At 41.0% G+C, this 27,760-nt stretch overlaps 1 protein-coding gene and 1 long non-coding RNA gene across 2 annotated transcripts; one reads left to right on the top strand and one right to left on the bottom strand.

Annotated features, from left to right (window-relative positions):
• The first annotated feature begins 737 nt into the window (after nt 1-737).
• On the top strand, nt 738-7,037 carry LOC117511838. Its single transcript, XR_004561098.1, has 3 exons — nt 738-748; nt 1,015-1,020; nt 6,888-7,037. It is a non-coding gene; the product is annotated as an uncharacterized LOC117511838 (long non-coding RNA).
• Nucleotides 7,038-7,179: 142 nt separating this feature from the next.
• LOC117511407 (semaphorin-3ab-like) lies at nt 7,180-22,152 on the bottom strand. Its single transcript, XM_034171440.1, has 8 exons — nt 22,027-22,152; nt 21,678-21,807; nt 21,503-21,591; nt 19,358-19,399; nt 16,368-16,525; nt 8,822-8,883; nt 8,307-8,449; nt 7,180-7,963 (listed from the first exon to the last, which is right to left on the bottom strand). Exons 1-8 carry the CDS (start codon nt 22,150-22,152, stop codon nt 7,508-7,510), a joined length of 1,206 nt encoding a protein of 401 aa, XP_034027331.1. The 3' UTR covers nt 7,180-7,507.
• Nucleotides 22,153-27,760: the final 5,608 nt, after the last annotated feature.

Below are 27,760 nucleotides of genomic sequence, written 5' to 3'. Positions count from 1 at the left end.
CTCAGCATCCTTCTCCCTATATACCCTGGGTCCCTCCTCTGCACATGTCCAAATCATCTCAATCTCGCCTCTCTGACTTTATCTCCAAACCATCCCACCTGAGCTGTCCCTCTGATATGTTCATTCCTAATCCTGTCCATTCTCGTCACTCCCAAAGAGAATCACATCATCTTCAGCTCTGCCTCCTCTCTTGTTGTTTGTGCCACCGTCTCTAAGCCATCCAACATAGCTGGTCTCATTAATGTGTTGTAACTTTCCTCTTCTGTCTTGCAGATATTCTTTGGTCATAAATCACTCCTGCCACCTTTCTCCACCCACTCCACCCTGCCTGTATTCTCTTCTTCACCTCTCTACCACACTCTCCATTACTTGGGACAGTTGACCACAAGTATTTAAACTCATCTACTTTCACCACTTCTACAACCCCTGGAAAAAATTATGGAATCACCGGCTTCGGAGGATGTTCATTCAGTTGTTTAATTTTGTAGAAAAAAGCAGATCACAGACATGACACAAAACTAAAGTCATTTCAAATGGCAACTTTCTGGCTTTAAGAAACACTATAAGAAATCAAGAAAAAAGATTGTGGCAGTCAGTAACGGTTACTTTTTTAGACCAAGCAGAGGAAAAAAATATGGAATCACTCAATTCTGAGGAAAAAATTATGGAATCACCCTGTAAATTTTCATCCCCAAAACTAACACCTGCATCATATCAGATCTGCTCGTTAGTCTGCATCTAAAAAGGAGTGAACACACCTTGGAGAGCTGTTGCACCAAGTGGACTGACATGAATCATGGCTCCAACACGAGAGATGTCAATTGAAACAAAGGAGAGGATTATCAAACTCTTAAAAGAGAGTAAATCATCACGCAATGTTGCAAAAAATGTTGGTTGTTCACAGTCAGCTGTCTAAACTCTGGACCAAATACAAACAACATGGGAAGGTTGTTAAAGGCAAACATACTGGTAGACCAAGGAAGACATCAAAGCGTCAAGACAGAAAACTTAAAGCAATATGTCTCAAAAATCGAAAAATGTACAACAAAACAAATGAGGAACGAATGGGAGGAAACTGGAGTCAACGCCTGTGACCGAACTGTAAGAAACCGCCTAAAGGAAATGGGATTTACAGAGAAAAGCTAAACGAAAGCCATCAACACCTAAACAGAAAAAAACAAGGTTACAATGGGCTAAGGAAAAGCAATTGTGGACTGTGGATGACTGGATGAAAGTCATATTCAGTGATGAATCTCGAATCTGCATTGGGCAAGGTGATGATGCTGGAACTTTTGTTTGGTGCCTTTCCAATGAGATTTATAAAGATGACTGCCTGAAGAGAACATGTAAATTTCCACAGTCATTGATATGGGGCTGCATGTCAGGTAAAGGCACTGGGGAGATGGCTGTCATTACATCATCAATAAATGCACAAGTTTATGTTGATATTTTGGACAATTGAAAGGATGTTTGGGGATGATGAAATCATTTTTCAAGATGATAATGCATCTTGCCATAGAGCAAAAACTGCAAAAACATTCCTTGCAAAAAGACACATAGGGTCAATGTCAATGAGCAGATCTGATTTGATGCAGGTGTTAATTTGGGGGATGAAAATTTACAGGGTGATTCCATAATTTTTTCCTCAGAATTGAGTGATTCCATATTTTTTCCTCTGCTTGGTCTAAAAAAGTAACCGTTACTGACTGCCACAATCTTTTTTTCTTGATTTCTTATAGTGTTTCTTAAAGCCAGAAAGTTGCCATTTGAAATGACTTTAGTTTTGTGTCATGTCTGTGATCTGCTTTTTTTCTACAAAATTAAACAACTGAATGAACATCCTTCGAGGCCGGTGATTCCATAATTTTTGCCAGGGGTTGTACTCTTTGTAACAGCACTATTCCACTGGACTCCCTCTCATTCACACACATGTACTCAGTCTTGCTCCTACTGACTTTCATTCCCCTGCTCTCCAAAGCATATCTCCACCTCTCCAGGCTAGACTCAATCTACTCTATACTCTCACTACAGATCACAATGTCATCTGCAAACATAGTACACAGAGACACCTGTCTGATCTCATCAGTCAACCTGTCCATCACCACTGCGAATAAGAAAGGACTCAGAGCTGATCCTTGGAGTAATCCCACATTGAATGAGTTGGTCATTCCTACTGCACATCTCACTGCTGTCACAATGTCCTTGTACATATCCTGCACTATCCTCACATACTTATCTGCCACTCCAGACTTTTTCATACAATACCACAACTCTTCCTTGGCACCCTGACATAAGCTTTCTCAAAATCTACAAACACATAATGCAACTCCCTTTGGCCTTGTCTATTCTTCACCATCAGTACTGTCAGAGCAAATATTGCATCTGTAGTGCTCTTTGTCAGCATGACACATATTGCTACTCACAGATCTTCACCTGCTTTCTAAGCCTCACTTCTGCTACTCTTTCCCATAACTTCATGCTGTGGGTGATCAGCTTAATAGCTCTGTAGTTACTTCATCTCTGCACATCACCCTTGTTCTTAAAAATAGGAACTAGCACACTTTGTCTCCACTCCGTAGGCATCGTCTCACTTTTCAAGATTTTATTAAACAATGTGGTTAGAAACTCCACTGCCATCTCTCCTGGACATTTCCATGTCATCTGGGCCAACTGCCTTTCTGCAGTTGATATTTCATAAGATGGTTTTTAAATCATTTTGTTCCTAGATGAACCTACGGCACCCCTCAGTATCCGTGCTGGCTGAAAATCTCTTATTTTCTGGCAGTGCCACAATGGAGTTTTCATCAGAAACCATCTGGTAAGGGCTGAAGACCGCGTTAGGCTTCACAATTACAAATGAGACATCAGTGTAAATAACAATTAGGTGGTGTGTACATCCTAAAACACTTGTGTTAGCCATTATTGCTAATGCTGGATTCTGGCAGCCATGTTTACTGACTAGGCTACCTCAGAGACAGATCGACAGAATTGGCACCAAGGAGGCAGTGCCGCCATCGCTGAATAGGGCAACTTGCAGTGAGTCAGCACAATAAGCACAACGTTCTGCCACAATGAAACTGACTCAACCAGCTTTCTGCCGTTGTACTTAATTAGGTGTCGTGTTTGCGAGTGTCTGTGCTGCTGAAAGTCATATGACCTGTAAAGGCGATAAACAGTTTTCTAATTATGGCTTTTCAACTACCACTACCATACATTTTAGCACTTTGAGCATCTGATGCAGATGGAAAAGCGCTATATAAATGCAGTCCATTAACTCACCTGAAAAACCACCTCATGAGCACAAAAAGTGTAGTGATATTTATAGTGATATTTATAAATTGCGTCTCCATTAAGCATATTTTCAATTTGCCACTTCAAACTGCACTATTGTGGAGTGTAATGGAAAACTGTGGAAAGACTTCCCGCACCCATCCAGTGATGGCGGACAGACCCACATGGGTCTGTGCTCTAGTTCTGGTTGTCTCTACATACTCGCTGTTCCCATTTACCCTCAAAAGTAACTGACGTTTCATATAGTGAAATTAAAGATCCATTTTGCACTTTCTCGGTTTCCAACTTTAATAAACGTGACTTTATTGAAGACGGGAGCAGATTTCTCATGTAGACGTGCTCACAGCATTTTTTTTTTCACCTGTTTGTTGGCTGCAAAACACCAAAAGTCACCAGTGGTTCATTTTCAGTCCCGAACCACAGGTTGAGAAACATGCATTTTCTGTACAAGGTTCATACATATTTTTTTCATCTACACGTGATATCAAATGTCACGTAAAGTTATTTCAGATGCAGTTTGATATTTTTAAATCTTTAGCTGAATTTAGAAAACTTTAAACCTTTTGTCTGTTAGATACCAAAAACTGCATACTTTTTTTTAACTCACAATGACAATTTTAAATGTGTTTTCTGTCAGAAACATCTCTTAATACTGAAAAATCTAAATATTACCAGTTTGGCTGCTACACATTAAATTAAAGACCTGATTAATTAGCAAAATATGCATTAAAACCATTTTAAACACAGTGAATCATAATAATTAAAGATATTTTAAAAGCAGCAAAACATTCTTTGACAAACTTTAACCACCAAAGGTTTGTTTGTTATACACAAAAATAAACCTTTACATTTTTACTAAATATTTACAACCAAACTCACGTGAGTCCAAAACAAACACCGAACATTTTCATCACTGTGCTGCAGCTCTTCCCCTTTTCCTTTTCTTTTTTCACACCTGCTGCGCCATTTGTACTCAGAGGAAAAGCATGAGGGGAAAACCTCCTGCAGATGGTTAATGTTCTTGGAAAGCCTTTCTGTGACCTCATCAAAGGCGCTATTTTTCCAGCCTTTCATCTTCAGTCATGTTGCGGTCAAACCGCAGTGATCTGAAGAAGCTAAAGCTCTTGGTGTTAGTGAGCCGTTTGAAACGTTGGATGTCCACGTCATCTGCCATTCACAAACCTCTCACAGCATGAAAAGTCCTCTGAATCAGCAGCAACTCTGTTGTCAGCATGTTCACACTTTAGTAACACGACTTTACAATCATTTACCGTACATTTTAAAATGACCTGGAATCAACAACACAGCACATTTTGGTGTACGTGTGTATTTTGTCTGATCCGTCATGCTTCCAACTCCCAGTGATGTGTTCAAGGATCCTCTGACATCTCATATTTGGCTGCTTTTGACAGAAAGAGGCGGAGTTTATGTGATTGTAAATGTCTGACTGATGGGATGAATTTTGACTTGCATCAGGGGACAGCTGATTCAGTTTGGTGGTGAGACATCTGCAAACATTTCCTTCTATTTCTTTAACATAAGATTTTTTTTATTTCACACTAGCAATTTTGTCTCATGATGTCACAAACACCAGATGGACAAAAAAGAATTCAGAATTCTCAGTGAAAGGATGAGCCTCTGGGTGCTCTTCTAGTTCATCGTATTTTTTACTTTTCAGTGGTCGAACCAAAAAAAAAAAAAAAAAAAAACCTGAGTGAATGTATGATTCAATAACTAAAAATTAACAAATAATAATATTTTTTTTTTTTTAAGTAATAAAATAAAAGCAGCACGAATAAAACTAAAATAGTTTGGAGTGCAAACTCGTCTGAAATTTCTGTTTTGTATTGTGCTGGTGAGGCTCATGGGAACTACTGAGAGTGCACTTGGTCCCATTCCAAATAAGTAGTGATAAAACGCTGTCAACACTATCTGCCTTAATTTAGCCCATGATAGAGTTGATTTAACACTGATAGAGTTCATTTTCATGATAACGGATTGGATTTACACTATGGAGTTTATTTAACACTGTATTGAAAGGGGCCACATGCACTTAGAGCAGTGTTAATTTAACATTTCCAAACTGAATTGATCAGAGGCAGAAATGAACATTTTTGTGTTTTGGAATCTCATGAGGAAAAAGAGACACTTTCACACTAAAAGTACCAGAACTAATAAGGAACTGAAGCACCAGAGATGTAACTGCACAGCTGCTTCCTTTCAAACTGCATTTTAAGTCATAAAAACATTGAACAAATTACTCCAACACTTTGATCCTCATGCTACTTTTTCAAAAATTACCATTTTTTTCCCATCAACTACGCTTCATGGAGAGACACATTGTTGTCATCCGTATGATGACGTTTGAAATTTTGTTGTTTCTGCAGAATCATACTGTGAAGTTATGAATTTGGGTTTGTTTTAAAGAAAAGCTCAGTGCGAGACGTGACAGCTTTCACAAGACTTTCTGCTGACATGGAAAAGTCAAATTCCTCGATGCTCAAAGGTACTTTCTGGTTGACTGAGCAATCGTTTTCATATCGGACACCTGTAGGATTTTTAATTCAACACAAGTACAAATACGGAAGGATTCCTATACGACTTCACTCATCACTTCCTACCACCATGTTCAAACAACACAACCCAACAGGATTCTACAGGATTCCTATAGGAAAAGAGGGGTTCTAAAATTTCTAAATAGGAATCCTATCTGATTTGAATCCTATAGGAGTCCCATAGAAAAATAAAATCCTAGGTTATTTCTATAGAATTAAAAATCCTACATGATTCTACAGAATCTCTACTGGAAACACAGCAGATTTTATAGGATTTCTACAAAAAAATCTACATAAAAATCTGATTCATCACAGGAATTGCATCAGATTCTTAGACACTCCAGTTTCTGACAGACATCCTACAGGATTGACATTGAAGAAATATTCCTGTAGGATTCCTACAGAACGTCTGGGTGGTTTGGGCACAGCGGTCAGAAATGGTTTAAAGACAGATGAATTCTCCTCTTTCATGGCTGATTATTAATGGATCTGTGGGGTCATGACGATACACTCGTAGAGAGGCGCCTGATGTGGGATTTCTCTGAAAACAGGGAATGTTAAGAAGGCGGCTGACACATCAGCCTGAAGGGCTGGAAGTGGTACAGACCAGCTAACAAAGCTGCCCATGTTTGGTGACTCCTCCATAGTTTTGTTGACATTTGAGATAAACATTTATGTAGTCGTGATCCAACGACGAGTCATGTGACAACAGCAACAACACGGGCTGTTTGTGAGGAGGACGGGTAGCTCCAGAGTAGGACCAGAGCCGGGCCATGCCTGCTGTTCCTGAAGGCGCACCACCTGGATCTGCCAATGATTTGGTGGCTTCCCTCATATGGCATCTCTAGGACTTGCATGTCTCACATCAGAGATGGAATAGAATTATTTCACATGTGAGTAAAGGCTCCATATTAGGTGGTGACAGAGTTAAACTAATAATACTCAATGAATGGATTAAATTTGCAGCAGCCGTAATGCAACACGATAATGAAAGCAAGTAAGACAAGTACGACGCATCAAAGGCTGTTGGACAAAGTGCAGCTGAAGATACTAGAGCTCTTGGTGATATTGTATTGTACCCACATTAATGGTAAATGTCCAGCAGGTGGAGATATTGCTCCATTTCCAGAACCTTGAGTACAGGCTACTGTGGGGCATGAGATGATCCCGTTGCACAGTTGTACATGATGATAATAATAAAATAATAATAAATGATGATGATCTGAACACCTGAAAGGGAGCTGAAGTGTGAAAGCGGCTCATGAGGAACCAACAACAAGCAGAGATGCCATTTAAAACAGCCATTTTTGTTTGTTTTGAAGGACTTGATGCTTAATTTGCTCATTTACTTTTGAAATGCCACGTGTGGTTTTGCACATGCGGTTCATCCTTCATTCCACATGCTGTGACTTTAAGTCTTCTATGTCTTTATTTACAGTCCTCTGTGTCCTCGTGTGTTTCAGGTGAATGAAGTTCAGTATGAACGTCTGTCACTAAAACAGATGGATTTTTTTTTTTGTGGGGGGGGGGGGGGGCTGCATGCATCTCTGTACATACAGTGTGTGTGTGTGTTGTGTGTGTATGCCCCAGTGTGTCTATGGTAACATAAATGTGCGTGCGTTCAAGTCGGTGAAAACCCGCCCTCCCGTTGTGCAACACATTCAGGCGCTCCTCGGCGCCCTCTGCTGGGGCTTGCTCCTGCTCTTCCTCCCCACAACTCTCCCTCCCCCTCCTCTGCCTCCTCCCCCTCCTCCTCCGTGCTTGTTCCGCTCCCCCTTCTGACTCTGCTTGATCTGCTCCATGTATGCATAGCGGCGGTGATTGCGCGGCGGGCGGTATCCCAGCACTCTGCAGTGCTGGCCGAGGTTTCCTGGGTGGATCAGCGCCATCATGTCCTGGTACCAGGGTTGGTTTCCTGCGTCCTGATAGGAGGAGCCAGACCAGGAGGAGAGGAAGCGATTGGCCAAAGGGCTCCAGACGGCGAGCCGCACAGTGACGGCGGTCCAGTGGTAGCCGTGCTCCTCCACCTGGCAGTGGTAGACGCCGCTGTGAGACAGCTCTGCCCGGCGAATCAGGACGCCGCGCTCAATCACCACCATCTGCTCACCTGTGACCACCTACAGAGAGAAAACAAATAAATAAATACAAATCAGCCTTCAATTCCAGAGCTCAAAAGTAACTGGACAATCTAAATGTAACAATTATTTTAAATACTAATCGTCACTTTTACAGCCAGGCTTCTTTGGACGTGCACACAAAATTAAAGTACATTTACACGGTTTTAAACATTAAACATCTTTAACGAAGTGTTTGTATGTGTGTGTGTGGGGGGGGGTGGGGGGTGTAACTCGGTACATGATAGAAGAGTAGACTCTTGGTCTTGGTGGAGGTCTGCGCTCCCTGAACGCTCTCCTATTTTTAAACTGGGGCGGCTTGTTCGAGACGAGAACTTGAACACACCTGGTGCAGTTCTGGACTGTTCTCTCCAGCCTGCTTGTACCAGGTAACAGCAGCGTGTCTGGACCGAGGCAGACACTCCAGGTACGTACTGTTACCCTCGGCAACCATCATCACTCTTTGCTCCGCCTCCACCTGCAATCCGGCTGGACAAGGGCAAAGAAATAAGATGTGGGGTCAGACAAGGAATTATTCATTTGTTCATGTTGACTTCAGTTTTTTTAATAACATTTTTCACTATTTTGTTCTTGCTTCACATAATATTTTCTCTCTCTTTCTGATTATCTGATTCAGCCTAACTAACAATAATTGATAACTGACTAACAAAACTAATCAGCTATTTTGACCATTTCCCCCCAAAATTTGGTCTTCTGAAAGTATTTAAAAAAATATGTCTTGAAAAAGTGAGTTTGTCTTATAATCAGGCTCGTCTTATATTTGGATCAATACAGTACGAGTGGGAAGCTTTCCACTCTCGGATGCTTCATTGTAACTCAGATGTTCCTTTGGCTCCTCACCTCCTTGTCTGACACACTGAGTTAGCGGGTCTTCGTCCTCCCCTAAGTGACGAGCGTTCCTCCTGCAGAGACAAACAAATTAATCATCATTAAGGACGTCCATCAGAGCACCGCTGGTTTATGACGAATAACATCTCACGAGTTAATAAGACAAACACAATGACAGTCAAATAACACACACCATCTGTCCACACGTCTTCTACTCGTTATCCCTGCAGGGATTATGAGGAGGTGATGGAACATTTCCCAGCATGCACTGGGTGCAAGGTGAGGTCCAACCTGGTCTGATCATCACTCCATCACACGGTGAAAACACACACACACACACACACACACACACACACACACACACACACACACACACACACACACACACACACACACACCACACACACACACACACCACCACATGCACTCTCTCAGCCCGTCTGGATGGGTGGAGGTTATGCAGCGTACAATCTAATGACCGTCAAAGTCACGGTACAAATCCACTTGAAATGTGTCCAATCGCACTTTGTTATCTAGAGGGCGCATATGAGTGAAACCTGAGCGCTGAGTGCAAAAAGGGCCAAAATAATGGTCCACATGACTCAAGGGCATATGAAATACTAATATGGAGTCATATATTACCTTTCTGTTGGCCACATGACCTTTCACCTTGCACTACCTTGTAAGGTAAAGGACTATAATGTTGAATAAGTGTGCGGGGAAGATGTTTTGGTCGACTTTACGACTGCGCATACGGATTGCGTTAAATAGCACATGGGTAATATTTCGCACGGATCTTTGAAAGCGAGTGATGACAATTTTTACATACAGTAGTGTTCAGAATAGTAGTGCTATGTGACTAAAAAGATTAATCCAGGTTTTGAGTATATTTCTTATTGTTACCTGGGAAACAAGGTACCAGTAGATTCAGTAGATTCTCACAAATCCAACAAGACCAAGCATTCATGATATGCACACTCTTAAGACTATGAAATTTGGCTATTAGTAAAAAAAAAGCAGAAAAGGGGGTGTTCACAATAATAGTAGCATCTGCTGTTGACGCTACAAACTCAAAGCTATTATGTTCAAACTGCTTTTTAAGCAATCCTGTGAATCACTAAACTAGTATTTAGTTGTATAAGCACAATTTTTCATGATTTCTTCGCATCTGCGAGGCATTAATTTTGTTGGTTTGGAACCAAGATTTTGCTTGTTTACTAGTATGCTTGGGGTCATTGTCTTGTTGAAACATCCATTTCAAGGGCATGTCCTCTTCAGCATAAGGCAACATGACCTCTTCAAGTATTCTGACATATCCAAACTGATCCATGATACCTGGTATGCGATATATAGGCCCAACACCATAGTAGGAGAAACATGCCCATATCATGATGCTTGCAGCACCATGCTTCACTGTCTTCAATGTAAACTGTGGCTTGAATTCAGAGTTTGGGGGTCGTCTCACAAACTGTCTGCAGCCCTTGGACAACAATTTTACTCTCATCAGTCCACAAAATATTCCTCCATTTCTCTTTAGGCCAGTTGATGTGTTCTTTGGCAAATTGTAACCTCTTCTGCACATGTCTTTTATTTAACAGTGGGACTTTGCGGGGGATTCTTGCAAATAAATGAGCTTCACACAGGCATCTTCTAACTGTCACAGCACTTACAGGTAACTCCAGACTGTCTTTGATCATCCTGGAGCTGATCAATGGGTGAGCCTTTGCCATTCTGGTTATTCTTCTATCCATTTTGATGGTTGTTTCCATTTTCTTCCACGCATCTCTGTTTTGTTTTTTTTGTCCATTTTAAAGCATTGGAGATCATTGTAGATGAACAGCCCATAATTTTTTGCACCTGCCTATAAGTTTTCCCCTCTCCAATCAACTTTTTAATCAAACTACGCTGTTCTTCTGAACAATGTCTTGAACGTCCCATTTTCCTCAGGCTTTCAAAGAGAAAAGCATGTTCAACAGGTGCTGGCTTCATCCTTAAATAGGGGACACCTGATTCACACCTGTTTGTTCCACAAAATTGACAAACTCACTGACTGAATGCCACAATCCTATTATTGTTGTGAACACCCCCTTTTCTACTTTTTTTTACTAATAGCTCAGTTTCATAGCCTTAAGACTGTGCATATCATGAATGCTTGGTCTTGTTGGATTTGTGAGAATCTACTGAATCTACTGGTACCTTGTTTCCCATGTAACAATAAGAAATATACTCAAAACCTGGATTAATTTTTTTAGTCACATAGCACTACTATTATTCTGAACACTACTGCATGTGCGGATTAATGGACATAGGCCATAACAACAACAAATAAACAAGCGAGAATGGAAATGGACTTGCAGATTTTCAGAGCAACTTTCAGTGTACAAGTGCAGACTGCAGATTTTAATTTTTTTAGCTCTTATTTTGTGCAGATGTGAATGTTTCAGTTGCCTAACATTCGAAAATCCAGCCTTTTCTTCCACCTCCTATTCTGACCGGAGGGTGCCAAATGGCACTGCTGGGGTAATTTACAACTCATTAGGCCACCTTTTCTTATGTACCTGTTCTTATGTTTCATATGTAAGTGCAGCCATTAGATTGGAATGTGCCAGTACCAGTGCCTGGCAGTTTGAGCTTTCTGCTCAAGCTTGCATTCTGACTTTGAGAAAGAAGTGTTATGCATACAAATAAAAAAAATTGAACAAATTTAAGACTGAAAAAACAAAACTAAACTTCATGAATTAAATGTAAAGGCAATTTTCTTTTAAAAGTTTGCAATGATGAGCTCTCTGTTACATTTCTTTTATCATTCCATATTTGTACAACACAATATCTGATGGAAAACAGACCATGTTTAGTTTTATAGAAAAGAGGTGAAGATGACTATTCTGTTTGGTGTTATATGAATGAATCTGTGAATTTAATATGAACAAATTTCTAAATGCTGATGGTAAACATAAAGGTGAGAACATGTTTTTGTAAATAAACACACATCTGATGAATATTTATATTGTATATTGTGAGAATCAAAAAATAATACAGGGTCAGTGGACAAGCCTTATCTACAAAATGTATGTTCAGGAACACGGTGTTGGCCAGCTGCTGTGTTTTACAACATGACTGACATTGCAGCACTGAATGCACATGTGCTTTATCAGGCATGCACTGGGGTCAAGGAGAGACGGATGAACTTCTTGGTGGAGCTTGCAAGCGAGCCAAGGAGGTGAATCAGGAAAACCTTCAACAACAACCACCCACACCTGACACAGGGAAAAGGGCATTGTGCCAGGTGAAGTGTTGCTGCAAGAAAAACCACGCCACGCCAAGCTACGATACTGAATATGATAAGGATGGACAAGCAGTACTTGAAGTTTATGCTCATGCTGCAGCTCTGTCAAGCTGACAGAGTCACATACAGTAGTGTTCAGAATAATAGTAGTGCTATGTGACTAAAAGATTAATCCAGGTTTTGAGTATATTTCTTATTGTTACATGGGAAACAAGGTACCAGTAGATTCAGTAGATTCTCACATATCCAACAAGACCAAGCATTCATGATATGCACACTCTTAAGGCTATGAAATTGGGCTATTAGTAAAAAAAAGTAAAAGGTGGTGTTCACAATAATAGTAGTGTGGCATTCAGTCAGTGAGTTTGTCAGTTTTGTGGAACAAACAGGTGTGAATCAGGTGTCCCCTATTTAAGGATGAAGCCAGCACCTGTTGAACATGCTTTTCTCTTTGAAAGCCTGAGGAAAATGGGACGTTCAAGACATTGTTCAGAAGAACAGCGTAGCTTGATTAAAAAGTTGATTGGAGAGGGGAAAACGTATACGCAGGTGCAAAAAATTATGGTGCCCGCCACAGGAAAAACACCTCCGTTGGAAGCCTTAAGGACAAGTTGGAACATGCCCTGCTGTTAAACAATTTCTCAGATACTCACTCCACTGAAAGCCACCAAAAGTCGCCTGGATTTTACAAATGGAGCCGACGCACCAATCCGTCCGCACATCTTTCATTAAAAAAATCTCCTTTAACAGTGGAATGTCCGGATAAACTGCTGATTCCGACCTCTTCTGAAAGTTCTCTGTTCTCTCACGATGTCCTGGGTCAACAGAGGCTTAAATTTGGAGGTTTTCAGCTTGAAACAGGCTGATGACGTCGCCTCGGAGCGCTGCGCAACGTCCCGCTCCGTGGGTAGTCCTTACAGCGACTGTAACAATCCAAAATCTCTCATCAGCCGTTAAAATTTTCACTGAAAACCAGCTTAATTTGTTGAATGGTGTCCACTCGGATGTGCCTCACAGTTTTGGAAAAAATTTTGATGAAGCACAGCGCTAGTCTCTCAGCAACTTCTCAGACAAAGGAATTCCGACGAGGGGGCTGGACCACTCCTCCCACAAGGCGTGCTCACAGGCGAATGACGTCACCGACAGGCGTGAAAAAACTCTTGCATGCCCACGAGGGTTCAAGCTTGGCTGATGTAATCACACGTGATTCAAATCCATATGGTTTTTAAAAAAATAATAAGGTCGGATACTTTTCTAATAGACCTCGTATTTAAATGATCCTACATTTTAGTGAAAAAAGTCACATAATCTTGTCTAAAATCCTGTTTGAACAGCAGAATGTTTATTTTCCAGGGAGAGAAAAATTCTTACCATGTTTTCCCAGAGGGCACAGTTCACTTTTCCCATTTCTTTTATCTTTCAGGTGTGTTCATGAAGCCAGCGACGACTCCATGGATTCTTGTCCTGATAAGACTTTTTCAAACAGTCTTTCTTGCCATCTTCTCTCTGTGCGACGTCGCTCCGTGACACAGACATGCTGCACAAATCTTTTTAAAAACTTGAAAGCTCTAAAAGTTTGGGATGTCCACATGCTACATTTAGCTTAAGCACCACACAGGAGCCACACAGCGTCACAGCAGTTAACCAACCAGTCCTGCTTTACGACAACTGTCATAACAGCTACACTTTGAGTGGCATTTTTCCTTCACAAAACTCAGCAGATCCGAGGAAACTGATTTGTATCTGTAACACACAGATCAGTGTCCGCAGACTTATAAAACTTACATGATGTCGTAAAAAAAGCGCACGCTGCGATAAGCATTTTAAAAACTCAGTGTTCACGATTAAAGAGTACATCACTAAAACCCCACCCCACCCCCCCCTCCCCATGATGAAATCCAGGGAATCCTGCGGATCCACTGAGTTTTCACAGTCCTGTTAATTTGTTCACTTTTTTGGTCATTTTTTTATTTGTATGCATGCATAAAACGTCTGAGAAAGTCAGAATGCAAGCTTGAGCAGAAAGCTCAAACTGCCAGTCACTGGTACTGGCAGATTCCAATCTAATGGCTGCACTTACATATGAAACATAAGAACAGGTATAGAGCCTGACCGATATGGAGTTTTGAGGCCGATGCCGATAATGATATTTGGATGAAAAAATGCAGATAATCGATAAATCGGCTGATTTGCCAATAGCCGATAAATCAGCCAATATTATTATTTTTTTTTTTTTATGAATAAAATGTTCTTTTTTGGACCCTTAACAAAAAAAGGTATGAGCTAAAAGCTGAAGCTTTGTCCTCATATTGATTAACTTTATAACAGAGAAGAATTTTCAAGTTCAAAAAAATTCAAAAATGTAATATGAGCAGTTAGGGGGCTATTCAAACGGGCTAACTAGTAAGATATCACTCCTGAAAACGATCTTTGCCGTATCATGTGAGGTAAATCTGCCCTATGATTGGATTTTGGAAAACCATGTGACGGAGAACCAATTCCGATTGGACACTCACATTGCGTACATTATCACACATCTTCTATGAGGAGTACCAAGATGGCCGACGGTGGATCGAAAGTCTGCGGAGTTACCTTTTCAGCAAAAAAAGAGTAAGTTTCTATCTCATATCATTAAAAAGTTATTTACAATTTAGTAAAGCTTGGTCCCAGAGGGTTAATGGCGAACGGCAGTAATTCCCGGAACCCTTCCGGACGACCAGTGAATCTGAATGTTTCAACCTCTTAGCAGTAAACGAAAGCTTTTCATGCTAGAAATAAAGTCTACACAACGTGGGCTTAATAAAAAGCGTGACCGACGCAATGAAGCACATTTGACACATTACTACATAAACTGAGTTAATCAAAGTGAGTTGTACTGAAATGGCAGAAATGTGGGGTGAATGTAATCGCAAAGTTATTACAAACAACATCCTTATAAACTTACTTGTATGCTTTTGTCAGCTGATCAGTGCAGTGTGACGGTGAACTACGGGGGCCGGTGATAAACACATTTAAGCAGGGGTGTAAGCAGCTCTCAGTTGAATGGAGTCAGAGCTCCATCTACTGGACAAACGGTGCAAGGACATTTTACATTGCCGACAAACATTATTTCAGTAACTGTTCTGTTTATGAGAAATTATCGGCGTTCTATCGGCAAAATTTCAGCCGATAGTGAGTACTTTGAAAAGGGCTTATATCGGCCGATAATATCGGCCGGCTGATATATTGGTCGGGCTCTAAACAGGTACATAAGAAAAAGTGGCCTAATGAGTTGTGCTAAAAGCATATGCAGAGATGTGGACTTTGTGGGGAAACTGCAGAGAAAAACTTCTCTGCACGCAACAAACTTTCCAATTTGGGTTACGACTGCCTTACTTAAAGCCTTTGGAGTCTGTAAGGATTAAATATGGTGGACGCGCTGCATGCAAGTCGAGAATAAAGTGGTTCAGTTTTAGACAAAACTGGTCAAATGTCAAGGCCACACAGAACCACATATTCTGGTCTCACGGAATGAATTTGGGTGAACTGGTGTCTAAAATGCGAGCTGTTGGTGTTGTGCTCTCTGAGTGTCCTTTCAAACCCAAAACTCCTCCAAACATCAAAAGTCCTGACAAGCTGCAGACCACGGTGCAGCTTAAAGTTGTGTGTGCAGGATGCTGACTCACACTGAGGTCTGGGTCACGCACCGTGAGGACGCATCACACTGTCTCCATGTGCACCAAGCACAGGACTGACACAACAACGTGCACTCAAACACTGTTCTCATCATCTCATCACGTGCAATAAAATGAGGAACAATCCTTCATCAATGAGTGAAACCTCATAATATCAACGTATCAGGTTTCAGATTAAAACAATGTTCAAAGTAAAAATCAGCAGAAAATACAGAAACATCATTTTATTCAAAACATTGCAAGTTATTAAAAGTATCAGATGCTGTTTGAAAAAAAAGTCCAGAATCCTGCCCTTAACATGATAAATTATCTATATATATATTTATATTTAAAAAAAAACACAGTTCTGCTGTCATTTAAGTAGTTTTTGATCAATTTATTATCAACTGAATATAAGGAGCCATTTGTGTTGTGATGTAAAGACAAAGGTTTTTTTTTCTTTTCTTTTTTACTTCTTTTTATGTGGTTTATAGTTTGACTTTTGGATTCTTATTTTTTTGCTTGTTTCCTTTGATGACAATAAAATCAAATATGATGTCGTTACTAAACTTGTGGAGTGTCTAAAACCTTTTGCCTCATCTGGTAGACATGGACGTACCTGCGCACGGTGGGCATGTAGGGGCTGCAGGCATGCCCGTCCCAGGTGCAGTACGGGTCTCTGGCCAGGCAGCATTCAGCACAGGCCTGACCGTAGAGCTCACACTGATACAGGGCCAGCTGGGCCACGCCCTCCCTGGAGCCAACAAACAACCACTGCTAGACAGAGAGGAGGAGTGAAAAGAGAGAGAGGTGACAAAGAAAAACTGGCTCAAAGATCAGTATTTATCTTGCTGGGTTCAACTAAATAGAAATTCTCAGGTCATTAAAGTGTTATGGGTCGGACGCAGCTCGGAGAACCGACCAGCGTTTGAAGGACCCAGTATGAAATAAGCAGAGCACGGTACAAAGGCTAACTGAATTTAATACATAACAGTGATACAAAAATAACAGAAAGTGCGGTCTGGCGTGGTGCGCTCCCAGCAGCGCTAACGGTCCGGAGCCAGAAGCTGTTCGGACTCAAGGACCCCGCCGACACCCCCCAGGTGGCCGCAACAAACCGAGTCTGTGAAAGAAGGAACCATTATGTGAGTCCACACTCTACACACAGAGAGAACACTTAAAGGTGTACAAACAGCAAACACTTCCTGGCTTGATTACTAATCAGCTTCCCAACCTGCAGGCATGGAACATCCAGTTCACAAAACTCCACTGCAGTGGAAGCCGATACATGACTAACATACAGCTCAATATAATAAAGGTGTGAGGGACACCACATTTACTGACTGTATAAATGTTAGTCACAAAATCTAACGTACCTCAGGAAGTGTGCTGACGAGCGTGAGACCTCACCCCCTCCTCTTTCACAGACCGTGCATCAAACCCTGGACGTTCTCTGCATCCACTGATGATGAGATGGCTCCCGAGACGACGATCTCACCCGTCTGGTCACAAGGTCGAGTCTCTGGCAAATACACACTGTATACTCCAGTCTTAAATGCCACCATGTTCCAATCCATATAGATGCACCTCAGCTGTGAGTCCTGACGAGCTGCAGGTGATCAGGGTGAGGTCCTGATAACCTCAGCAACACAGCCACTCAGTCCCAAATGCAAGCCACCTGGAAGGAGAAACAAAGGACAGAAACAAAAAGGCAGCCAGGCCCCCCCAGCCATATAACATAAAGCTGAGAATGAACTTAATGTGTGGTAGGTGCAGCAGTTTTCAGTGCACATGTGGGGCCCCAAAAGCATGAAGCTAATAAGAACATAGTAGTAGTAATAGATTTTCTTAATTTTCATAAATATTCACATTATTTTTGGCTAGAATATTGGCATTTTAATTTTCTGGTCTCTTAGCAGCCGCTCTGCTCCGTGTACAGCTGATCCAGACAGACCTCAGAAGGGAAGCAGAGTACCAGCAGGTCCTGACTAGTACTTGGTTTGAAGATCACTTGGGAAGACCAGGAGCTGGGTGTGTTTCTCCAAGTACCAGTGGAGTTGTGTCAGGAAGAGCATACAGTGTAAAACATGTGCCGAATCCCAATGTGGCTCTGTACTGGTTTCACTGCAGTGACCTCAAGAAGTGCAACACTTTTCTGGACTTTTAACGTGATATTAATGTGGGGGTCTGGGTGAGCTCTGAACTAGTCTAACGTGGGGCATTTGCTGAGGTACTCGGGGCGTCTCGGCAGTGGCACTCAACTCACCCCGAGCACAGAAAAATGTTAATCTACAATATCAAGAAGAGTTTGCCTGCCTGAAGCGCTGTGACACATCAAAAGTGTTTTATTTAATAACCAAACATGCAGGATGATGCTCCTGAACATAAAAATACGATGCGAATTGTTTTGTAAATATGACTTATTATATACTATAAGCATATTAGTCAACTTTTTCCTCAAGGTGTAGTGTTACAAAAAAGAAAAAAAATCATGACACATTGTAATATTGAATCACAACACTTTTGTGACTCAATACACAATTGCAGTGTGTACTGAATCAGCACACAAGTATCACAATACGCATCATTATCTGGAGGTAAATATATCAATCCAGCCTGGGTATTTTGTGATAAGATGTTGAGCAAACTGTGAGGCTGAGTTGACTTAAATTCTTTTGCTGTTGCTGAACTATTTCTTTTATGTGATTTAAGTCTGTGAGATATGTTTTCTTTTAATAATAGCACTCACTAACATTTTTGCCTTATGACCTCACAAAGATCCTTTTCTGTCTTTATTATGTCAGCAGAAGGATACGATCTGTAAGTGCATGTTACACTCTAAGAAATGAAACAAGGGTTTTAAATGTAATTAATACTATTATTTTCAATATTTGCAATTGTTAATTTTAGGGATTTAAGTTAATGTTTCATTTGATTTAATTACTTTCAACTACAATATTGTTTTGCACGTAATTGACAATGTTATGTGGAAAAAGTTACTTTAACTTTATCAATTAAATTTAATGTTTTATTTCTTAGAGTGTGCCTTTAAAATTCATCATCTAACCAGTGTTGTTGTGTGTACATTTTTTAATATTCTTGCTTTGATAAACTACAGTCATGTGCTAACAATAAAGAAACTAAGAGCTAAATCATGGATCCAGTTCCAGATCTGGATCCGCATCAGTGTTTTCCTCTTACAACAAACATGTTTTTCATTCGGTTTAATGAAAATCTATTCAAAACCTCTCGAGTGACTCTGACAATAAACAAACTAACATAGCAAACATAAAAAATCTAGATGTAAAGCTGGAGATTACAGAAAAAAAGGAAGAAGATGCACATGAGGGAAAGAGGGTGGAGGATGACAGAGTGAATGAGACCACATGTTTTATAATACAAGGTGCATTTGTAGTGTGTGTGTGTGGTGTGTGTGTGTGTGTGGTTCGGCTTCATCATTACTGAGGTGTCTGAGGCACTGTAACCATAGCAACTGCTGATGAAGTTGTCCTTGGAGACATAAGGTGGAGAGACGAGTGAAAAGTGTGATGCTGTGAGCAGAGTGTGGAAGTTTGAGAAGTCAATTTTTATTTCTCTCCCCTGTGTTACCTTTTTCTTTGAGAGCGTCATGGCTGTCACCGCTGATTTGTGCTGCACAAGACAAAAGAGAATAAGAACTTTGCATAGACCGAAAAGAAAAGCACATATTTTTACTTTAAACAGCATTTAAAAAAAAATAAAAGCACAGAAAGAGAATCCAAGTTCAGCCTGAGTTTTTCAATATGAGGTTCCAGTGGAATTAATTTTGTAATGAGCTGAAGCTACAGTTGTAGGAACAAGCGCCTAGTCTGCATAAAAGATGGCGCCCTGGTGATGCTTTTCTGCAGAAATATTTTACAATGTACACTGAGCTTTTGACCCTCCAAATTAATAGGCTTCTCGGGGTCACAGTGCAATCAGACAATTAGGAAATAAGTTACTGTGCTCACAAGTTTTTTCTAAAGTATGCTGTAGTGGCCTTAACCTTTTGACTCCAAACACAATCTTGGGGTCAATAAATCTAACACATGTAACATGTTCAGGGATTAAAGCAAAAAAAAAAAAAAAAAATCATCTGACTGAAAAAAATTTCACGGCTAAATCATAAGCTGTCATCATCTACCTTTTTATAGAAACCCTTGTGCGACCGCATCCTAGAGTTTAAGGTAAAACAAGGTGGAGACGTCGAAGAAAAGAGCAAATTGTTCTCCTGCTGAACAAGATTATATTTCACTCACTAACTATTGCTGCTCTTTTCTAATGCAGCATCATATTATAGAAAGACTTTAACCTACACATTATTTAAATATTTCAGGATAAACACATTTTAAAGGGACAGCTTTTCTACAGCTTTTACTTTATTCAGAAAATTGGGATTTTTGATGTCCACGGATGCATTCTGGAGGTTTTTTGATGACTATTTTCTCACCTCAGTCCGCCTCAGTTTAGTTGTGCTGCTTAATGTGTTTTGTGTTTGTATTTTATTTTGCACATTTTCACATTTTCTTTGCCTTTAAGCAAAATTGATATAACTTGATAAAATTACTAACCACAAGAGCTGTACTCATTTTTATATTACTGGCTTCCCTCATCCCAACTGACCTGATTTTAAAGCTAGAACCCCAAACAGACCCAGTACAGACCCTGAGCTTAGACATTACATAAAAAAAAGATTTTGCTTCATATCCCACTTCGATTATGCAGAAAAGTTAAATTAACTACACTTATTTTTATATGGATCATCAGTTAAACTTAGTCCTGATCTATAGTAAAACTTAGGCTCAGAGAAATACTGACTTAGACATCTTAGTTGTTAATATTGCTATTATTTTTATTATCATAAGTAGTAATAGTATGAAAAATATCTTCAAAAGTGGACCTTTAATCAAGAGGGTGTTGTGGGGAGCCCGTGCCCCCAAAACAACCTCTTTCCGTCTAGATGCGCCCCTGGTTTGCAGTCTTTGAGCAGGAACAATTAAGAATTTGTGTATTTATGTGGAAAGTGCAGCCTGACTGAGAGGTAAGAAGGTTTTATCAGCACATTTATATCATGTCGTCCTCAGAAAGAGATTTTAGGTGTACGTGTATTTTGGGGGGAAAATGTTAGTGTTTCTTGTCAATGCAGTCGCAGGTCTGCAGCTGTGTTTTTAGTTTAACTGCAGTGAGGACACTCACAGAGACACTCAGAGCAGATTTTGAAAGAAAAGTTTCAAAATATTTGTAGATCTCTGGACTGTGCTCACTGTGACACACTTGAACACACTGCCCCCCCCCACCCTGCAGGCAGGACACGACCAGGGGAAAAAAAAAACCAAAAGCAAAACAGAGACACTATTCTAGAAACTGCTTTTTGAACATTTTGAACAAGGTAAATTTTATATCTTACATCCAGCCTTGATTCTGCATCAGGACGCCGTCAGCACGAAATCTACCCTTTGGCAGCCCATCTGAAGGAAATCTGTTGTAGCGACCGAGAACTTGAATCTCTGCATGTTTGTTGGGAATTGAGCAGTTTTCTCTCCCTGCATGTATTTGTGTGTTGTGGGCATGGCGCTCCTCTCTCCTCTTTCAAACAAACCTCCCGTCTCCCATGACCTTCACCACAAATCTGTGTCATGCATTTGGGTTCTCTCGCACTGAACATAAGTGCAGCTTCAGAGCTAACTGGTCTCTGGTGGTAAAAACAAAGAACATGAAACATTACATTTTATGCACCTGAAAGACCTGCAGCTGCTCCAGAGTGACCTCCTGACCTTGACCGTGCTCTCGGGGCAGGTGGATCGCCTTCAGGACCACTCCAGAGTCTGCATTAAGCACAGCGCAGAGTTTGACAATAATTCACATATACCTCAGCTTTCATGTGCACGCTCCTGAACTTTCAGAAACCTGCCTGTGCCAATGAAGAGGACGTCGTAGGTGCCGTCCACGGCCTCCACTCTGTCCACCTGCAGTTTGCTGAACTTGTAGTGAACGCCCACCCTAACCAAGAGGGGGCGCTCTCCCAGAGGCAGAACATGTTCCTAAGACAACATAAAACTGAGTGTGAATTAATCCCCTGTGAAAGTTAACCGGTTAATTTTTGAGATAAGCCAAGCATGGCTGTGATGATAATTAAGAAGCTCAAAGAGCTGCAGTGGTCAGTTTATATCTTTAAACCGCCTTTAGATGACCTGGCTGTAAAATGGGCCACAGTCTTATTTAAATAAGTGTAACGTATTAAAGTGAACCATCAGCTGCACCTGCAGCAGTGGGTGAGTCCTGCTGAAGAAGATGACGTCGTCGGGATACTCTCTGGTCGAGCTGTAGCTTCCATAAGTGCTGCTGGGACACTGAGAGACACAAAACAAAAAACAAACCTCAGGCATCATATCTCAAGATATCAGTTATTTAAACCACAGAGAGATTATCATTTTATCCAGGTAACATGTAAAATTAAAGGAAAATGTGGAGTAAGACTTTATGAAGAAAAATTGTAGCTGTTGGCTTCATTTAAATCCTGTTGCTCACAATGGTGGCATGTCATGCCAACGTTAGCCCATTAGCATCATGGTCAGTGATGCTAACACGCTTTCAGGCTAAAGTGTCAGGCCATTAACATTGTAATGCGATGCTAGTGAGTTTTCATGCTAATATCAACCCATCAACCCTTAGCCTCATGTTATCATCGCTGGTAAGCTAACATTAGCATGTGTATGTAAGTATGTTGTATTTATAAGCACATTATAAATCCTGTTGCTCACAATGGAAGCAGCTTATGCAAATGTTAGTCCATTAGCATTGTGTTAAGTGATGCTAGCATGTTCTGTCTCTATACAGAGACTGGTAGTGCGTTTTTGAAAACATGGCTGTGATTGGTCCATACGATATGTTGGCCGCTATTGGCTATCACACCACACTCTGTGATTGGCTGTGGCATAACCGCAGAAAATACAAGTTGGTTCCACTCCTCCAGATACTGTGGTACCAGTGCTACATTGTAAACAAAGGCTGCGGCCAATCAGAGAGCAGCGTGTCTCGGCCAATTAGCAAAATGTCAGAATCCGGACTAAAAGTCATGTGACCAAATAACCCGATACCAACTCCTTTGCATTGGCTGGAGGATTGGAACCAACTTAGTTTTCATGCAGATGTTAGCTTGTTAGCAAATTTTCATGCTCTGTCAGGCCACTAGCACTGCATTATGTGACGCTAGGAAGTTTCCATGCTTACATTAGCCACCTTAGTCTCGTGTTAACATTGGTAATGAGCTAACATTAGCCTATATTCATATAAGTATGTATTTCTAAGCACATTATAAATCCTCTTGCTCACAATGGAGGCAGCTCATGCTATCATTAGCCCATTACTATTGCATTAAGTGATGCAGGTTTTCATGCAAACATTAGCACTTAATTGTTCATGCTAGATGTCAGGTTGCTAAGCACTGCTTTATGTGATGCTAGCGAGATTTCAACCAAACACTAGCCTGTTAGCCTCAGGCTAGCATTGCTAACGAGGTAACATTAGCATTTATAATACACTAAAAATACATATTTACATAACTATGTATTTTTAAGAAAGCGCATGATAAACCCTGCTCCTCACAGTGGAGGCAGTCAGGTCATGCTAACCCTAATGCTAAGCAACTGACCTAAAGACTAAACTGTGCACTGCATCCAGAAAGCATTCACAGCACTTCACTTTTTCCACATTTTGTTATGTTACAGCCTTATTCCAAAATGGATGAAATTCATTTTTTTCCTTCTACACACAATACCCCATAATGACTGTGAAAAATGTTTTTTTTTAGATTGTTGCAAATTCATGAAAAATCAAAAAGAAATCACGTGTACATAAGTATTCACAGCCTTTGCCATGAAGCTCAACAATGAGCTCGAGTGTATCCTGTTTTCACTGATCATTCTTGAGATGTTTCCACAGCTAAACTGGAGTCCATCTGGGGTAAATTCAGTTGATTGGACATGATTTGGAAAGACACACCCGTCTACATATAAGGTCCCACAGATGACAGTGCATGTCAGAGCACAAACCAAACATGAAGTCAACTGTCTGTAGACCTCTGAGACAGGATTGTCTCGAGGCACAAATCTGGGGAAGGGAACAGAAATATTTGCTGCTTTGATGGTCCCAATGAGCACAGTGGCCTCCATCAACTTTAAATGGAAGAAGTTTATGGAAGAAGTTTGGATCCACCAGGACTCTTCCTAGAGCTGGACGCCCATCTAAACTGAGCAATCGGGGGAGAAGGACCCTCAGAGTGGATTTATCCACAGTGACTGTGCTGGGATATTTAGATTGCTGCAGCAGCTTCAATTCTTCATGCCTGTTGCTCACTCTTGTTCTTGTTTCGTTGTTGAGTCCGTACATCGACACGGAGATCTGACAGGATCAGACCGAAGGCCAGATCTGTCCCACACAGTTTCAAAAGACTTCCCACATGTTGGAAGTCTGCATTCTGCAGTCTGCAAATGCAGCCTGCATTGTTTTTTTTGTTTTTTTTCTTTCAGTACGGCTGTGGCTGGAAGCAGTACATTTTTGGGTCATTCCCACTGGTGGTACTTCTGGGTAAAATAAATAACTTTTAACATTAATAATAAGTAAGCAGGCTCAGGCTCATTTTAAAGCCAGCCATAAGCTAGCTAGTAAAGCTTGCTAGACATTTCATTGAATGGGCTGGGCTAGTTATGGCCCTCACACACGGCAATTAACAAAGGGTAACAAAGCCCAAAAAAACAAGAAATCTGGACTTTCGTTCACTTTCCTTGGCATTGTTTAACCTTCGCACAGCTTTGTTCCTGCAGCTGGCGCTTTGTCAGGATTTTTAAACTGTCAAAAAATTTGAACAAATTATTTGTTATTTTTTTATCGGGGGGGGGGATGTCAGCTTCACTGGGCTCAGGCACCTTATATATGCCATAATTAATCTTTTGTGTGGATACAATGAATTATTTCACCAAAAATAAAATGAAAACCATGCTCCTGCCACAAGCAACTGCTGAATTTGAAACAACAAAAAGTCATGTCATTTCCAATGGTAATTCAACGTAGCGGCAGTGGCAGCAGCAACAGTGATCGCCTCCTGCGTGCGCTTATTGTTTTTTATTAAATATAACAATATGAGTGTAGGAATGACAATCCAGCCCTTCTGTACATGTAGCAACAGGTAGATAATTCAGACGATTACACAACCCCAGTTCCAATGAAGTTGGGATGTTGTGTAAAATGTTAAAAAAAACAATACAATGATTTGCAAATCCTCTTCAACCTATATTCAATTGAATACACCACAAAGACAATGAGCCTCATGTATCAACATGCGTACGGCGATATTTGAGCGTATATGGGTGTACGCCAAAACGGCTGCGCTACTTGGCATTGATCAGTGTGGTCGTTGGCGTACGCTGCGCTGAAAATATACACCAGGTCGAGAGGTGGCGTAAATTATACACCAAAATGAACCAGCACTGGAATCCACATAAAAATGAAAATGATCAACATGATAAACAGTGCCATTATACAAATCAATGCATATGTTACATAAATAACACTTTCCTGATTATACTACATAATAATCAATACAAATCCCGCTTTTGCGGGATTGTTGGTCTATCGAGCACGATCCGTGGCCACAGCGCTGACCGCAAAGAAAGCGCTGCTCGCCTTTTTCTCCAGAGCCTGGAGCCAGAGCAGCGCTGAGCTTAACTTTATGTGGTGTGATCGTTTTAGACAATGAAATTGATAATTACAACTGTAGTGTTGTCATTCCCTTCGCCCGTGCTGCAATCAGGTTGTCGTCTCCATTCGTTTGTTACAATAAAATAAATAAAGAAATACATTTTAAAAATAAAGAAATCTGAAAAATTAGGCGTGTCTTATTAATTGAGCGAGCAAATATCCACGTCAAGAATTATTGACATGTGAAAAGAGAATACAGTGGTCCCTCGCTATAACACAGTTCACCTTTCGCGGCCTCGCCGTTTCGCGGAGTTTTAGTCCAATTTTGCATGCTTTTTTTTTTTTACAGTGTTCTGTGTCCTGTGTGTCTGTTTATAAGAATCTTCTCGCCCAGAAAATCAGCGGGACAGCGGGACGGTTTGGAGACAAAGTCAGAGAGGTGAGATTGAGATGGTTTGGACATGTGCAGAGGAGGGACCCAGGGTATATAGGGAGAAGGATGTTGAGGATGGAGCAATCAGGCAGGAGGAGAAGAGGGAGGCCAAAGAGGAGGTTTATGGATGTGCTGAGGGAGGACATGCAGGTGGTTGGTGTGACAGAGGAAGATACAGAGGACAGGGTGAGATGGAAACGACTGATCTGCTGTGGCGCCCCCTAACGGGAACAGCCGAAAGACAAAGAAGAAGATTTGTCTCCAGACAGAATCAGATATAAGGATTAATTTGAAAATATGATGACATATATCTTCATAAGAACAACAGGACAGTGTTACTGTTGCATTGACAGTCAAGGGTGGAAACACTCAAGCCTTATCCCCAACCCAGAAGTGCAGTTCCTTGACTGGCCACTTGAGGTTGGCTCTAAAACAGAGCACATTCCCACCCTGCTCAGAGTGCCGCTCTTGATGGACCAACATCTCTGCTATTTTGGCATTGTGGGATAGCTCCACAGGTTGAGCTTGCTGGACTACTTTGTCCGCTCTGATCAGCGTGCCGCTCTCGTTGGAGCGACAACGCACAGAATGTGTCTCTTCCCAGATAGATCTCTTTCAGTGCAGCTTCTTGTTCTGACTTTAACACAAGTTAACACCCAAGTCTTTCATCGGCAACTGTAAATGGTCATCAAAGATTCCAATCGTATCTTTCTGAACTCTTCCGCTTCAAAATCCACCGTGTTATTGTTTACAACGTGCTTGAGCGATAACAGGTGAAGTGCTCATAATTTTAAGTTTCTTAAATATTTATTACGGCACGCTTAGAACTTCAGTTACCTTATAATTTTATACTGGTAAATTGTAGAATTAATTAGATGAGACATACTCATTATCTCACAAGAATATTGCAATTATCTGAGAACTACTTTTTGCGCAAGAATTCATCAAGCACATCGACCGCAGACGTGTACTAACACAGAAATCCAGAAACGGAGTAGTTGTTTGGCCAAAACACCAGCGTCCCAACTTGTAGCTTGCCATACGCTAAGCTAGTGGCGCTCGTTAGAGTGTGAGCACATTCCCATAGAAGCCCATTTTAAGATCTTCAACCTTTGAGTAGAAATAAACATGTTTACAGCCTGGTGCAAAAAAAACAAAACAAAAAAAAACAAAAAAAAAAACAGTTTTGGTCTCTATAGACAGTTTCCTCCTCCGTGACAACTGAATTTTTTTTCAAACTTCTTAGTTTAAAAGTTTAATTAAAAAATTCTGTCTAATTGTGGGCGTGGATGCTTTGATTGACAGGAGGTGGGTCCAGCGACTCCGCTCTCATAGCCTCCAGCCGTAACAGAGCGCTCGCTGTTGTGTCTGTTTGGAGTATTTATTACAAACACCTGGAATAATGCGGCTGTTGTGCGGTGAAACATCTAAGACGTCTCTGTTGCTGTATTCACACTGAGTGAAACTCTGATCTTATTTAATGTTGTATGGTAACAGCGTTAGCACTTTTAGCAGCTGTCAGTAGGTCCACTTGGAAATACGCATCTGATAAATGTCACTGTCCACACCAAAGTAAACCATCAGGAGAACAACCGCGCAGTCTCCAAAAACATGAATTAATAAACACCCAGACTGAGGTCAGCTGTTAGCTGGTGCGTCGGAGTCGAAGAGAGGGCCGTTTTCAGGCTTTTTGTGTCACACACTGGGCCACCCACGCTCCGCCCCCTTTATAGAGGGTTTTCAATCACGTGACCGATTTGCTGCAGGACAGGTGCTGTCTCCATTCTGGATTACAAGGAGGCTGACGCGTGATAGAAAAATGAAGAGAATATCCGGTTATTACGAGGCTTTAAATCCTCGAGATA

The sequence above is a fragment of the Thalassophryne amazonica genome, chromosome 6 (genome assembly GCF_902500255.1).
Source record: "Thalassophryne amazonica chromosome 6, fThaAma1.1, whole genome shotgun sequence".
Lineage (NCBI taxonomy): Eukaryota > Metazoa > Chordata > Actinopteri > Batrachoidiformes > Batrachoididae > Thalassophryne > Thalassophryne amazonica.
This window is presented reverse-complemented; position numbering and strand designations above follow the sequence as displayed.

What these genes read in the sequence shown, in the direction of transcription:
- LOC117511407 (XM_034171440.1), bottom strand. Translation starts at nt 22,152, where the DNA reads ATGCCTGAGGTTTGTTTTTTGTTTTGTGTCTCTCAGTGTCCCAGCAGC. An exon ending in CGTCCTCTTCATTGGCACAG is followed by an intron (nt 21,592 to 21,677) that starts GCAGGTTTCTGA and finishes TGCTTAATGCAG; the next exon opens with ACTCTGGAGTGGTCCTGAAG. An exon ending in AGCAGCTGCAGGTCTTTCAG is followed by an intron (nt 19,400 to 21,502) that starts GTGCATAAAATG and finishes TGTCTTGTGCAG; the next exon opens with CACAAATCAGCGGTGACAGC.